The 14,555-nt window shown below is 41.4% G+C and overlaps 1 protein-coding gene and 1 long non-coding RNA gene across 3 annotated transcripts in view; one reads left to right on the forward strand and one right to left on the reverse strand.

Annotated features, from left to right (window-relative positions):
- LOC144031991 (uncharacterized) overlaps positions 1-6,559 on the forward strand; it is a 41,717-nt gene extending 35,158 nt beyond the window's left edge. The window contains exons 2-3 of the long non-coding RNA XR_013287646.1: positions 6,030-6,359; positions 6,520-6,559. This is a non-coding gene — a long non-coding RNA (uncharacterized LOC144031991). The remainder of the gene's footprint in view (positions 1-6,029; positions 6,360-6,519) is intronic.
- LOC144031989 (SLIT and NTRK-like protein 3) overlaps positions 1-14,555 on the reverse strand; it is a 35,396-nt gene that overhangs the window by 12,892 nt on the left and 7,949 nt on the right. Inside the window, exons 2-6 of one of the 2 annotated variants that reach the window (XM_077539566.1) lie at positions 12,890-13,192; positions 11,680-11,931; positions 11,015-11,130; positions 8,623-9,546; positions 6,103-6,322 (exon numbers count right to left, since the gene is read on the reverse strand). In XM_077539566.1, the coding sequence (XP_077395692.1) occupies positions 6,103-6,322; positions 8,623-9,546; positions 11,015-11,130; positions 11,680-11,931; positions 12,890-13,117 (1,740 nt within the window). In that variant the 5' untranslated portion in view covers positions 13,118-13,192. Of the gene's footprint in view, positions 1-6,102; positions 6,323-8,622; positions 9,547-11,014; positions 11,131-11,679; positions 11,932-12,889; positions 13,364-14,555 lie in introns of those variants that run through there. The other variant, XM_077539567.1, reaches the window with a different exon arrangement.

Consider the following 14,555-nt stretch of genomic DNA (forward strand, 5'->3'; position numbering starts at 1 on the left):
TACAGCGCTGCTAAAGTATCTTAAGTCTGTGCTGAGGATTCCAGGGTTCCTAATTTTGTGGGGCGTGGCTAAAACTGCACCCATTGACGCATTTCAGCATTTGGCATGAGCTCCCCCTCCCCTCACTGTAAAAAAAAAAAAAAAAAAAAAAAAAAAGTGACTGTTCGCATCAAATGCAGGTTACCGTACTTATCTCTTCTTATGAGGCCCAAGCCTGTTAGCTCGTGAGCTAGCTGGTTGGCTAGCAACTTTGGTTGCGTCTCGTTGGATATAGTTTTGCAACGCAAGCATGTAGGAATGTGTAGTCGTCTTCTTCCATATGAGCCATGCAGTTATGTGATTCCTATCACACGTAGCCAGCTGACTCTCTAAATTGAGCTTGGTGAAGTATTCCCCCTGGCAAAACATAACCATTATTCCCCTCTTAAAAGAGCTTCAAAATAACCCCCGCCCAAACATTGTAAATGCTCTAACAGTTGAATTCCATAGTTAGCATGTCCTCGGAGGGCTTCACGAGCACCAACGGGCGGTTGCTTCCCTGACGGAGTGAATGAATAACGCTCACGGGCATCACCAAAAAACAGTCTTGACTTTTGCCGTCCTCTCCCTGAGCAAACTCGAAGGAAAACAGCTCGGGAAGCCCCGCCCAGCCTCAGAGAAGAAGCCAAAACCACCGTCAAGGCTAATCCACGCCCACCGCACCTCGAAGAAAAGCTCCGCTAGACGACGTCCTCGAGGGGCAAAACTATCCGCCTACTTCAGCATCCGTCCTTTATCGCTTCATTGTGTCTTGCTGTCACGTGACTGCAAGGTCAGACATGCAAAAAGCTCGACACTCTGGGCGAGTGGGTTTGTCTTTGCTCCTGATTTATTAAGAGCACTTATGCAAATGCAGTCGCTTGCAATCTTCGCCGCTGATAATACCTGAGGCGCTGCTGCTGCTGCCGCGGTCCCGCGTGCCACAACACGGCTCTCGGAACAACACGCAGATGATGGAGAAAGACTGCAGCTGCGCCTCTTACATCGTGCTTGTTTTGATGTTAAACAATGTTAAGTTTATATTACAATTGATGTCAAGTGAAAAGCGGCGCTTGAAACGAAAATAGAAAAGGACTATTAAGGAGAAATGCGGCGAAACGGCAACAACTGTGCTAGACGGGGGAAATAAATAATCTCCCGGGGATGTAATCAAGCACTGGTGCTGCAGTGGTACATGCTGCCATTCATTCATGGGTTAGGATGAGTCAGGAAGGGCGACCGGCGTAAAAAAAAAAAAAAAAAAATCATGCCAGTGATTACCTGTACAGATGCACATTCTGACGTGATCACACATCTTATCGTCCGTCATAATTTGTGTTTGCGTTTTGTTCCATGTTATGTCTTGTCTTCTCGCAGTTTAGTTCATTTTAACTGTACCTCATGTTTCACAAGGAGACCTTCGTTCTCCTCTATTATAAGCATTAAAGGGACAGTAACATGATAAATCAACCTTTTCAAACTTTTAGCCATGTTAAAAAAAATGCTAATTCCTCACCAAAAACATGACCAAAGTGGTGTTTTCCTTCATTTGCCCTTCTGTGAGAAATTCTAGGTCATTCTGCTCTCCAAGCACCAGCCCCTCCCAACCTGAGAAAAGGAGCGAGTGCTCACTTTATAACATCATAAGGTGCGGATCAAAATCCCACAAAGGTTCTGGCTGACACTTGTGTAAACTACAAGTAAAACCTTTGTATTGTTGAACCTAACTGAATGAATAGTACTGTATAGTGCTTAGAGTGCTCACTTTGTAAGCAGCAAGTCCCCGGTTCAAAACCAGCTAAAAAAATTGTTCCTTCTTCTTCCCTCTCCTCCCCTCCTTCTCCACGATTTCTTACGGCAAGGAGCTGTTTTTTTCCCAAATGTTTATTGAAGAATTGAGTGCTCAAATGCGCGGCAGTCACATGTGGAGAGGCGGGGTTTTACTGAACCGGGCGTTTTACTTCCGCATTATCGCCATGGTGTCAAAGGTAAGATTTAATCATTATATGCCTATAGTTAACTTTCATAAGGGTTTAAAAAGAAAAAAAAGATCCAAAATGAGTCTGGAATTTTCAGTGGGTGTTGTTTACATTTTGACTATGATCGAGGAAGTATACTGAGCCAAACGTAAAGCCTTCCCAATCTTGTTTCATTTGCACCTGAATCCGATCTATTGTAATTTCCTCATTGTTGTCTTGATCAAGGCTTACTACTCTCTTCTATTCTACACCCGACCTGGTTTCACTTCCAAGACAAAATGCAAAGGCCTGAGCCTTGTAGCATCCTGCCACCCTTTCTAACGGGTCTTGTGCTTCAATCCTCTCGAGACCACAACAAAGCCACGCTGCTCGTGTTCTGCCGAGCGTTCCCAGTCCCCCGGAACCTCCCGTGCGGTAATCCCGGTCTCCTGGGTTCTCCGCTACTCGCGCATCTCGGTCTCCTGGCGTCCCATGCTCCGCTAGCGCATCCCCTTCTGTTCCTTCCCCTGACACATCCTCAGCTCAGCTCCCTCGGTGGCTTGAGCAGACCCTGCAGCGCAATTTTGTTGAAATGGAGCCTTGCCGCAGACTTAATGGCTGCCGAACACCGGATACCCTGCAGTCCTGACGCCTAACACGTCAGTACCTCGAGTATGGCCGTCTTGGAGCTCATGCTCTGGATTCTGGTGCCATGTTGTTACTAGAGCTGTCAAAATTAATCGACAAGTAATTGGTTATCAAATTAATCAACAACTATTTTAATAATCGAGTAATCTTTTGGACCCATTTTTTTTATTTATTTAAAATGGTCCATATCTTCTGATTTCAGCATATTGACAGTAATTGTTGACTGATTTCTGTAGTCAATGATGAAAGAAGACTGATTATCTTCTGTGTTTAATCAAAATAAGACATTTGCAAACATCTGTTTTTACTTTGGAAAACAATGAACCAGTAACGTAGTCCAACATCAACCCCCCTTTGTGTTCATCACTATACGAATATGAAGTATGAAATAAACACCAATCACTGGTTAATAAACAGTAATCAGGGAGAAAATGCTTTTGTAATACACTTTAATGCAAAATCAAAATGAATCTGATTAGCCGATTAATCAGTTGAATAATTGATAGATTAAGTGATTCTAAAAATATTTGATAGACAGCTAGAGCTGTGCAATTAATCGAAATTCAGTTACAATTTCAATTATTACACTCCACAATTACAAAATCAGCATAATCGTTAAAAAAATTATTAATACTAGTGTTTTAGTTTAAATTTATAAATTTACACCTTTTTAAATTTTAAAATAACAAATTTAATAAATTTTGTTTTATCCAAAAGGAACTTGCACAATTAGTGTGTCAAATAATTTTATTTGTCTTAATATTTTTTATTTGTTATTTACATTAAACATTTTATTGTTTGTAGCAAAAAGTCGTTCTACTGCACAGTGCACATGCTGCACTCTAACTTTGTTTTTGCCAACATAAATAAATAAATATATATTATGATAAATTCTGTTTGGTCCAAAAGGAACTCATGTAATTATAGTGTTTCTATTTTTTTTTAATATGCCTTCATATTTTTAAATGCGTAAACATTTTCTTGTTTTGTACCAAAAAATAATCGTTTGAATAATTGTGATGTCAATTATTGCCAAAATAGAGCAGCCCTAGTGACAGCACTAGTTGTTACACACATCGATTTTTATTGTCTGAAACGATTTTTCAAATGTGAGACACAAAAAAACTGCATCTGACTTTTTGTGCTTGGTGTACTCCAGATGATCAACACAGTACAACCAAGTACAAAATACTTTGTCTTATTACCCTCATTCTCCTCTCGTTTGTTAGCATGTCCTTTTGAAAAAACCATAAAAAAAAATAAAAAAAAACGAAACAAGCCAGTTATTTTCCGTCAGATCCGCTTCTTAAATCTGGTTCCCGAGACCTTGTTATTCCTCACTCTTTGTTTTCAAATAATCATCAACGTAATCGGTGCCAGGACATCAGAGCCTTGAAGGGGGCGGAAATATCAAACTCGCCGAAAATACAGTCGTTCGGTCCAAGAGTCGGTCGGGTTTGTTTTGTGCGTTTCGTCAAGCTGTGAAATAAAATATGACACATCTTGTCAACCGGCGTGTTAGTTTCTTTTAATCTGGTCGTCTGACGTGTAAAGTAAATATACTTAAGCGCATTTGTGTGTCGTAAACAAGCGACGACGGTGAGCCAATGCAGTTCTTTCCCCCGCTGTCACTCAACATAACGGTTTGCTGAAGAGCCGCTTGCCAGATTTCGCACTGGTTTGCAGTACACAACATGCTTGACCACAGTCTGGTGCGTCGTCGTTTAGGATATGTTGATTTTCAAAACAAGACTTATCATTCAGATCAAGTGTATTTGGGATATTTCATTCATACCTTTGCTGACTTTTAGGAAAACGTATCCAGAAAAGCAAAGCTAGATAATAGAAGTTTTCTTTTTTCTTTTTTTTAACTGATAATTCAGGATTGGTTGGTTGTCAGATTGAACTTTGTACCGTTTCATTGTTTTGGTGATATTTGTAGATGTTTACAGAATGCAGTGGACATACCATGATGTTAAGAGGAGGTCTTATATGATCTTTTAATTTGTATTATTGGTCACTTCAAGTTCCACAAAATTCATGCATTTGGTGCATTTGAACATGAAACTACGACTGCAATACGATTTGCTTTTGAAGTCTCATGAGATTTGAAGTAATCTCACATAGACCAGTGAAAATCTCTTCTTGTGATTGTGAATTTGAATTTTGTACAAATGAGCTAAATTCCCCCAAAAGTGTCTGAAATCATGTGCTTCAGTGGAAATCTCAATTTTTAGTGGAGATTTTGTGATGTTAGCGGAAGTCTCGTGATTTGGTAGAAATCTTACAATTACTGGAATTCTTGGATAATTGTTTCAACAAAACAACTGAGCTCAAGTCTCAAAAGATGTCTCGAGTTTCACGCGGTTAGTGAAAGTCGCAAGACGCAAGATTTGCAAATAGATTGCGTGATTGTCTTATTGAATTTGCTAGAGTAGACTGAGAGCAAGTCTCAAGAGATGTTTTGTGATTCACGCAAATTTTGTGAGATTTGTAGAAATCTTGTATTATTTTTTTTGAAATATCACCATTATTTGCAAAAGTATAGAATGATTGTGAAATTAAAATTTGGGACACCATGGTTTACAAAATTGATTTTGTACTACTGGCTCAAATCTCATGCCTGAAATCTCATGTGATTTAGTGGATTTGAGATTTTGTTGAAAATCTAATTGTTGCAGAATTGTAAAACTGTTTGAACTTTGGGGCATATTTTTCCTGACATTTTCTTCAAGGTACTACTGCAATCTGATTTTATCATGAGACTTTCGCAAGTTTAGTGGACGTCTTACGTCATTTTGTTGTGAGAATGCCGAAGCATTCCCACATATTTATTGTGATTTTTTTTATTCTCCACACTTTTTTGCCACCTAACAACTCCCACATACATCCAATTTACACTGTGCAAATTTCAACTAGCTTCAAAAATTCACGCCTCCCGGGATATATATCGTCTGATTCCACGTTACTTTCAGTATTTGCACAATTTGACTTGTAACATCAACTTTTCTCCATTCATTTTCAATGGGACAGACATTGAACTTTTCATCACTTTCCATGCCCACTTCATTCATATAACTTATCATCATTACCAGGTGTCTTACACTGCTCGGTGGCACATTTGGTAAAGTGCATTGTCCAGTAACAAGGAGGTCATAATTTCATAATTAAACTATCAATTTACTTCATAAGCATTCCACCTGCATTCAAATCTTAGCTTTCAGCGATAAGTATTCAGCTTTCAGCATTCCCACGCAATTTCACTAGAAATTGCACTTAGTCTAGTTAATTTTGTTATTTTTTTTATGAAAACGGTTCAACTTAACTGTCATCCAAAATATTTTCTTTTTCCTGAAACCTTGCCTGACATCAGGAATCTTGTAATATTTGGGGCCCATATTTCAGGAAAATGCTTCAAGGCAGGCAACCAACTGCACTGAAATGTGCGCAATCATCCAGCAAATAGAATTCAACCAACCTGCACCAAGCCTGTGAGGTGCTCCAGTACGCCCTCCATGGGGAGCTGCAGTAGGTGGTTGTTCCTCAGGTTGAGGCGAGCAAGGTTCACTCCGGAAAACACGCCCAGAGGAAGACTTCTTAGAAGGTTGGCGTTGAGGAACAAGAGCTGGAGCGACGGCATGGAGTCCAAGGTGCCCCGGTCCATCTCTCGGATCTCGTTGTACTCAAAGTAAAGGTACCTGGAGCAGGGGAGGAGACAAGAGCTCATTTCAAAAGGTGAACATTGGGCAGAGATTTATTTAAAAACTAGTTTTTATTGTGATAAATCATGAACATGTACTTTTTCCACAAAATCAACTGTAAGTAATTATTATTAAATGTCATTGACATGACAATGACATTGACATTCATAAATTGAGCAAATTTGTTATTTCAGAAGTGTGTATCAAATTGGTAGAAGGAGCTCTCAATTTCAAAAAGGTTAGTGACCCCTGCAATAGAATCACTGTGTTTGATTGGATACGTGTGTTGGTTTGTTTTTCTTCATGATCGTGTGCAATTATGTGTGTAATGTGTGTCTAATTGTCTCTCTTTGTGTTGTGTAATTGTTGTTTTTCTGGGTGTCCGTGTTTGTGTGTGCCTTTGTATTTTCTTTGTGTGTGTGATATGTATGCGTCAGTGTGATTCCTGATTAAACTCATTACATGTTTTTTTTTTTTTTTAAACGGGACAAAATGATGAAGTTTGCAAGTGGGTCGTTTAGAGCAGCAGTGGGTAAATTGCCACTCTTCGCCTCTCAGCATTATAATTACATAAATGAATATTTATGTAAATTAGCCATACAGGAATTTGTTTGAATACGCACTTTTCGCCCATTCGCGCAGCTGATCGCTGTCAAAACACAATTTGTGTGTGTTTGTGTCTGTGTGCGCGTTTGTGTGTGTGTGACATACGAATATGACAAGCTGGCTGTATTATGGGCAAGCTCTTACACACAAGGGCCAGAAAGGTAAGAGTTTAAGAAATTTGATAGATAGATAGATACATAGATAGATAGATAACATCGCTACGGTAGCTAGCTAAATAGCTAATGATATATACTGTACTGTATATTGTAGCTAGCTAAATATACAGGTACTAGCTACATATATACTATAGATAGGGAAAAAAATAATTATCTATCCATCTATCCATCCATCCATACATACATACATACATACATACATACATCTAGCTATCTAAAATCGATACTGTAGTTAGCTAGATAGCTAGCTACATATATAGGCCAGAGATAGCTAGATAAATAGAAATAACTTTATTTGTGGCATTTTATTGTTCAGAATGGTGTGTCTTTAAACTGGTACCGTGTTTTTTTTGTTTTGTTTTTTTAAACAGTGTTTATCATTTCCAAACTGCACACTCCCACTGTGGCTAACAATAATATTAAATTTACGTTTTAGGAATGAAATAACAAAATTAATGCAACAAATATGACATGACTGTTGATAATGTTTGGTGGGTCAAGAGCAGGCTGTATGTGGCCCACTGCTTATATTTTGCCCAACTCCGTGTTAGATCACACTATGACACAGGACACTATCAATCTTTAAGACCTTTCCAAATCGATAATAGTACTAAGAGTGAACTTAACACAAGTCCAGAGTAAATCCTTTTCCTTTGCACGCCAGCCAGTTAATAGAATTCTGCTGCTGAAATGAGGCCTGCTTTAAAATTAATTAGCACTTGCTCACCCTAGAGTCTAGGACTACTGTTTTTTTGTTTTTTTTTCAAGGTCCACTCTTTCCTCTTCTTTAAATATTAAAGATGGATAACAGAATAAATCTAATTAGTGACTGTACATGTTTGCCAAAAGCGTCACCTGAACATCCATCAATCCATTCTTTATATGCCCTCATCACAGGGGCCGGTGAGCCGGAGCCTACTGCAGCTGACATTGGGCAAGAGGTAAGATGCACACTGGACTGGTAGCTGGCCAATCGCAGGCCACATATATTATCCAACATGAATGACCTGATGGCCTTGGGCCACCACCTACCTTCCAGACAGTACCGTGCCAGACAGGGCCACCACAATGTGGCTCATGGAATGTGACCCTGTATATGATGAACATGAGCTGAGATTGAGAACCAGAACTGTGAGGCAGTCGTGTTAACCACTGTGCTACATCACCTGAACCTCTCTGCATGACAATCGAGCAAAAGCGTGATTTATCCCCCCCTCAAAAAACTGTTTTCATCAGGAGCACATCTCAACACCTTATCAAGGGGCTTGCATGCATATACAAAGCAAACATTGGTTCATTTCTGAGTTGTCACTCACAGCAGCCTCGCACCTCAGCTTGGATCCTGCCACCAGGCAGTGTGACTGACTATTGATAGCTTGCAAGAGAGAAATGGCCGCCTTCCCTTTCAATCAAGCTTCAGTCAAATGCTAATCGCCGCGCAACCTCTTGGCACAGTCAAATTAATTTCCCCGTCCTTGTAAACAAACCACCAAATATGCAGTCACGACGTCGTACCTGAGATTCTGCAGCCCCAGGAACATGTCGGGGCTGAGCCTCTCCAGGTTGTTCCCGTTCAGGTACAGGCTCCTCAGGCTGGTCAGGCTGTAGAAGGCGCCCTCCTGCAGGTAGGAGATGCGGTTGCTCCCCAGGTGCAGCAGGTCCAGGCTGGAAAAGTTCCAGAAGTCGGTGCGGTAGATCCTCTGGATCAGGTTCCCGCTCAGGTACAGCTTGCGCCCGTTGAGCGGTCTCGGCGTCAGCTGCGACACGTTGACGAAGCCGTTCTCCTTGCAGTTGACGGTCAGGCCCAGGTCGGTGATGTGCAGGCTGCAGGTGCAGCCCAGTGGGCAGATGATAGGAATGGGGGGCCGGGTCTGGTAGCCGGCCACAGGGGGATTCTGGTTGGGGCTGCGTGACGTGGGCGATGTCCTGGAGGGGCGAGGCCTCTTGGTCGGCCTCGGGGCCTTCTCCCGGTCCCTGCGCTCGGCGGAAGAAGAGGATGAGGACGTGGAGGAGGTGTGTGTGTTCTGACGGGAGCCGTGCACCATGGAGGAGGGTTTGGTGGGTCTAACCCGACCCGGGTGGGGGTTGGGCTTGGAATTAGGGGGCAAGTGTTGAGTCTGCGTGCCCCCGGAGGCTCTGCCGCCCTCCGCTTGCAAGTCTTTATCCGGGAGCTCTGCACAAAGCTCCTTGCGAGGGATCTCCCTCAAATCCTTGCCATGAAGGTGGAAGGGATACTCGCAGGTAACATCCCCCACCACTGCCGTGTAGGGGATCTGACCCAGCCACTGCTGCAGCTGCACCGCCTCGCAGCCACAGTTCCAGGGATTCTCCTCCAGCTGGATCTCCATGAGGGAGCGACCTACGTATTCCAGGGTTCCGGCGTATGCCAGACTCTTTAGACGGTTTCCCCGCAGGTCCAGATGAGTCAGCGACACAGATCTAGAGCAGAAGGCGGAGGGAGGGAGGATGGGCGAAGTTAATGAACGGCAACGGCGGCTGCTGAGAAGTCTGATGATGAATGCATCTTTTAGTTGGCAATAAAGCAGGGGACACACATACTGGCAACGGTCCTTATAATCGAAATCAGAAAAGGTCTGATTGTTGGATAAAAAAGATAATAGTTGAAAAGATAATCCTGAGTGACTGTCAGAAACTGCCAGAAAAGATAGGAAACTGTTGGGATCCATTTTTGTCCTCCAAGGTACAACTCCTTGGATATTCCCCAATGGTGGGCACTTCCGCCATTACGACGGCCCATCATTGATGGAAGCCCACCTTTTGGCAAATGCTTCCACATTTTCGGCGAGTGCGTTATGACGCGACGCCTCGGAAAAAATACACAGACTGTGAGGGACCGTCTGTACTGACCCAGATCAATTGACGTAAACCTGCGTCAGTTGGTGCTCAGTCCGTGTATTTATTCCAGGCTTCGCATCATAAAGCGCTCGCCAAAAGGTGGCCATCCGTCAATGACGGACCGATATAACAACGGAAGTGCCCACATCTGATATACCCTGTATATCAACCTGTTTATGGTTCAAAATAGCACATAAACCGGAAAAGGACCATGTCGGTAATTTTGTGTTTACATGTAAGAATGAATGTGAATGCTTTTTAAAATGGTCCACTGTTATACGGAATGCAGTTTCAAGAAATATAAACAGTAATAGTAGTAATCTAGACCAGGGAAGGGCAAATTAATGCACTTTAAACAAACTGTCAACGGTTCTTGCGTACTTTTGTACAACATAAAACTGATCAAGTGTGGTAGGGAAGTGTTTTTTTGAATGTTTCCCATTCCTGACAGAATAGGCAAATATTTACTTTACACCTATATAGTGTAATGTGTACCCTAAAAACGGTACAAATTGCATGGATCCCAATATGTACCCTTTTTTAACGGGTATGAGTATACCCTCAGGGTATTATTCCCCCGACAATCATTTGGACTCTTTAAGGTACAAATTTCGCATATTTTCCAGCTAGAGTGAAAGAGTGTGGCCCCCACACTTCCCAAATCTGTTCAGAAAACAGATCAGCAGACAATTGTAACCACAAAAAAAAAAAAAAAAAACATCAACACACCCCACACTGCAAGACAATCACTCAGGATCATCTTAAAAAAAAATTATAAAAAAAATGCTCAGGATCATCCTTTAAGAGACACTCTTAAAACCGCCCACAACACAAGATAATCATTCAGGATCATCCTTAAAAAATAAATAAATAAATCACTACTTAACACATCCCACACCATCGGATAATCCGTTCAGGATCATCTTTTAGAGACCGACATCTTTTTGAGGCTGACTTTGATGGGAAAAGAAACAAAAACTGGGCCAGATTGTCGCTACGCGTGCCCAACTAAACGGAAAGCCTTGTCACATTGTGAAATCAGATCAGTCACCTGAAGAGATGCGCAGGCAAGATGGGGATCAGGTTGTCGTTGAGGATGAGAACCCGCAGCTTGTAGAGGAACCTCAGAGCGCCGCTGTCGATGCGTTTAATCACGTTGTAGTCGGCCTGCAGGGTGGGCGGCAGTGAGCGGTCAGAGCCAGCAAGGATTCCTCTGCTGCCCTAAACACTGTCAGAAGCACTGACCAACGTTTAACAACCTAATTCCAATATTTGCTCCATGAAATGGAACAAATATCTCTTGGCAGAACAGCTTCCAGTAAGTGTTGGTGGATGTTAAATTTTTGTTCTCCTCATAGAATTCAGCTCAGGTTTCTGTATTTAAGTACAAACAGATGAATAGCTATATTCCAATGACTGATCTAAGGTTTTTGTGGTTCACATGAAAGGTTTTATCTCATTATAGGTAAACATCTATTGCTGTTATATTCGTTTTTTTGATAGTATTTGATTGTTTATATAATTACGATGCGGAAAATGCAATGAGACGGTGGTGGGCGGCAATGTGTTGAGCATATCAGGAGAAAAAAAGTTAGGCAGGAAAAGCCGCACCGTCTCCATTTGGCAAGGTGAGAATCAGGAGAAGAAAAATAAATCTCCAGGGGAGATGCTCACACTTGGGCCACCTGCTAGCCGGCGACTATTTCAGCAGCCTACCTGGAGGTACTCCAGAGCCTCCAAGCCGGCAAAGGTGTCATTCCTGAAGACCTCCAGCTTGTTCTCGTGAAGGTAGAGGCGTCGCAGCTTGGCCAGGCCGTGAAAGGCGCCCACCCGGATGTCCTGCAGAGCGTTGTTGCCCAGGTTTATCGATACGGCGTTGCCAAGGTGCTGGAATCCGTTGCTATAGAGACGCCTCAGCGAGTTCCTCTGGAGGTTGAGTTTGAAAGGGCGGACCCACGACTGTGACACCTGAACGAGACGTTTGCATTTTGGTGAGTCATCTCAATTTTTTTTTTTTTTTTTTAAGGTAAAAATACACATTAGAGAAATATATTTAGCGGTGCAACAATTAATCGACAACTAATTGATTATCAAATTAATCAATAATGGGGTTTTTTTGCTAATCAATGATTGAGATACATTGTTTAACTTAAATTGTCCAAATTAAAACACATTTTTATTTTCTTCCATTCAATGATTAATCGCCAAAACAATCGACATGTTAATCGAATATTAAAATAATAATCAGTGGCAGCCCTAAAAATATTATGAAAAAAATATATTGGAAAATAATACAAAATTAGAGAAAAAATATAAACAAAATTTGCAAAATATAATAAAAATTAAAATATGACATTTTTCATCAGTAGGCCCTATATATATGCAAAGTTTATTCTGAACTTTTAATGTTTAGGCCCTCAAAAATGTTAATTAATTATGGAGAATAACAATTTATAGAGAAATTGTGGTCGCTGCTCGGGCCCTAATTAGATGGAAAATAGAAAAACTTGGAAAAAACTGTACACTACAAAAATAATGTTTGGAGTATATTGCGATTCAAAATATACAGTAGACAAAGTACAAAGGAATTTACAGATTTACAGTTGACCCCGGAATATTTGTGGATTTTTATTTTTTCATTATTTTTTAATATTTGTTGTCCCCCCCCCCCCCCCCTCCCCGCCCCCCAATTACCTCAATCTTCATGGAAAACAAATATTTTACTTATTATATTACTATTAATATACCTCTATTATTATATACACTACTATATTATTATGATACATATTTGAATGTTTATCAGTGTTTCTTGAAGAATTATTGGATGAATTTTTTTTTCTTACAATGCATTTCAATAGGTTTCAGTTATAGGTGGGTTTTTGACAGGACCCACTGTAAATGATAAAACAGTGCCGTGCAGGCTTACCTGGCTGCCGTTGGTGAAGCCCCGCCCATCACAGTGCACGTGCAGCACGCCTTCTTTGACCTCGCACGTGCACGGCTCGAAGCAGGGCTCGTCCACTTCCTCCTCGGAGTTGTCCACCAGTGGGGTGTGCGTGGAGGTGGGGGTGGGGGTGGGGCCGCCGTGCGACGCCCGGGCCAAGCCCGCCGCCGCCGCGCACCCCAGGGCCACGGCCAGGGTGACCCACTGCATCCTCGGCGCACCGCCGCTTCTCCCAGCCCAGCTCAGCTCAGCAGCCCGGGGCGGCGGCCCGGCGTCGGCCCCTCACTGACGTCCGTACGTCGCATCCAGCGCGACAAGGACACAAACACAGTTAAAAGATGGCAAACAGCAGAGCGAGGCGGCTCGGGATGAATCAGATTGATGATGCGTCACGAGCATAGCCAAGCGCACAATGCAAGTTAGATCACAAAGAGCGAGACGCCCCGGGGCTTGGGGGAAGCGACAAGAGTGCCTGGAATAAACGAAGCCGGAGAAGGCTAATCGGACGTATGGCGGGACATCTGCAAGACTTTTGATAGCGCACGCTAGCGTCGTCAAAACAGAGCCAGGTGGGCCAAAGGCAACTCCACATTTAAATAAATTTAATATAGTCCTGTTTTTTATATTAGGGCAGAACAATGAATCAGATCCCATGATGTCATCATTGCTCAGGGCTCAGGTAGCGGCCAATCACCGCTCACCTGTTTTTCTGGGTATGGTCATGTGACGTTCACAAGCTGAGACTTTGTATCCCAGATCATCTATGCCCATTGAAATTAAGAGGAAATCTATTTTTCAATGGAAAAAAATGGCACGTTGGACTATTTATCATAGGGGTGTCAGGTGATTAAAATTTTTCAGTGTAATTAGTCACATGACTTCAATAGTTAACTCACGATTAATCTCAAATTTTATATATATTCTAAATGTACAGTAAAGTGTACAATAAAATATTTTTTATTTTTTAAAATAAGTTTTCATACACTTGTTAACGTAAAAGTAGGAAAAAATGTTAAACTAATAGAAATAAGGCTGCATCTTTTTAGTCATTGACAGTAATTTCAAAATTCATAAAACTGAGTTAAAATTAAAAAGATGTACTGTATGGTAAAAAACGAGTGTGATATAGATTTGTGTTGGGATCATTTTTGTGCCACTAGATGGCATAAGTTCATTTGTAAGACGTTGGTGACCACTCAGTGCATTTTTCTTTTCATATTAAGAGCTACCTAATCTTTAACATGACGTAGCTTGTGAAATTCTGCACAGTTTTAAAATTGTAAAATACAACATGACCCCAGTCGCCACAAATATATGCATTATTAAATTTATTACCACTGAATTTTGATGTGGATGTCTTCTGCGTTGTGAATGGAATTCCCCCAGTACAGACTTTCCAAGTAAGGGGCAGTCATTAATTGCGTGTAAAAAAAATTAGTGTTGGAACTTTAAATTAACTCAAAATGAATGCACTAATTTTGACACCACTAATTTATAAACGTACGATAATGATGTAATTCATTCAAATGAAAAATTATTAAACAATTTTTGTCACACTTTCAGATAACTCCTGCATAAAGGTTAACAACATCACAACATAGATGCTAATTTGTTCACCCATGTACCTCCCATTGAATGTTAGCATAAG

The sequence above is a fragment of the Festucalex cinctus genome, chromosome 12 (genome assembly GCF_051991245.1).
Source record: "Festucalex cinctus isolate MCC-2025b chromosome 12, RoL_Fcin_1.0, whole genome shotgun sequence".
NCBI classification, from domain to species: domain Eukaryota; kingdom Metazoa; phylum Chordata; class Actinopteri; order Syngnathiformes; family Syngnathidae; genus Festucalex; species Festucalex cinctus.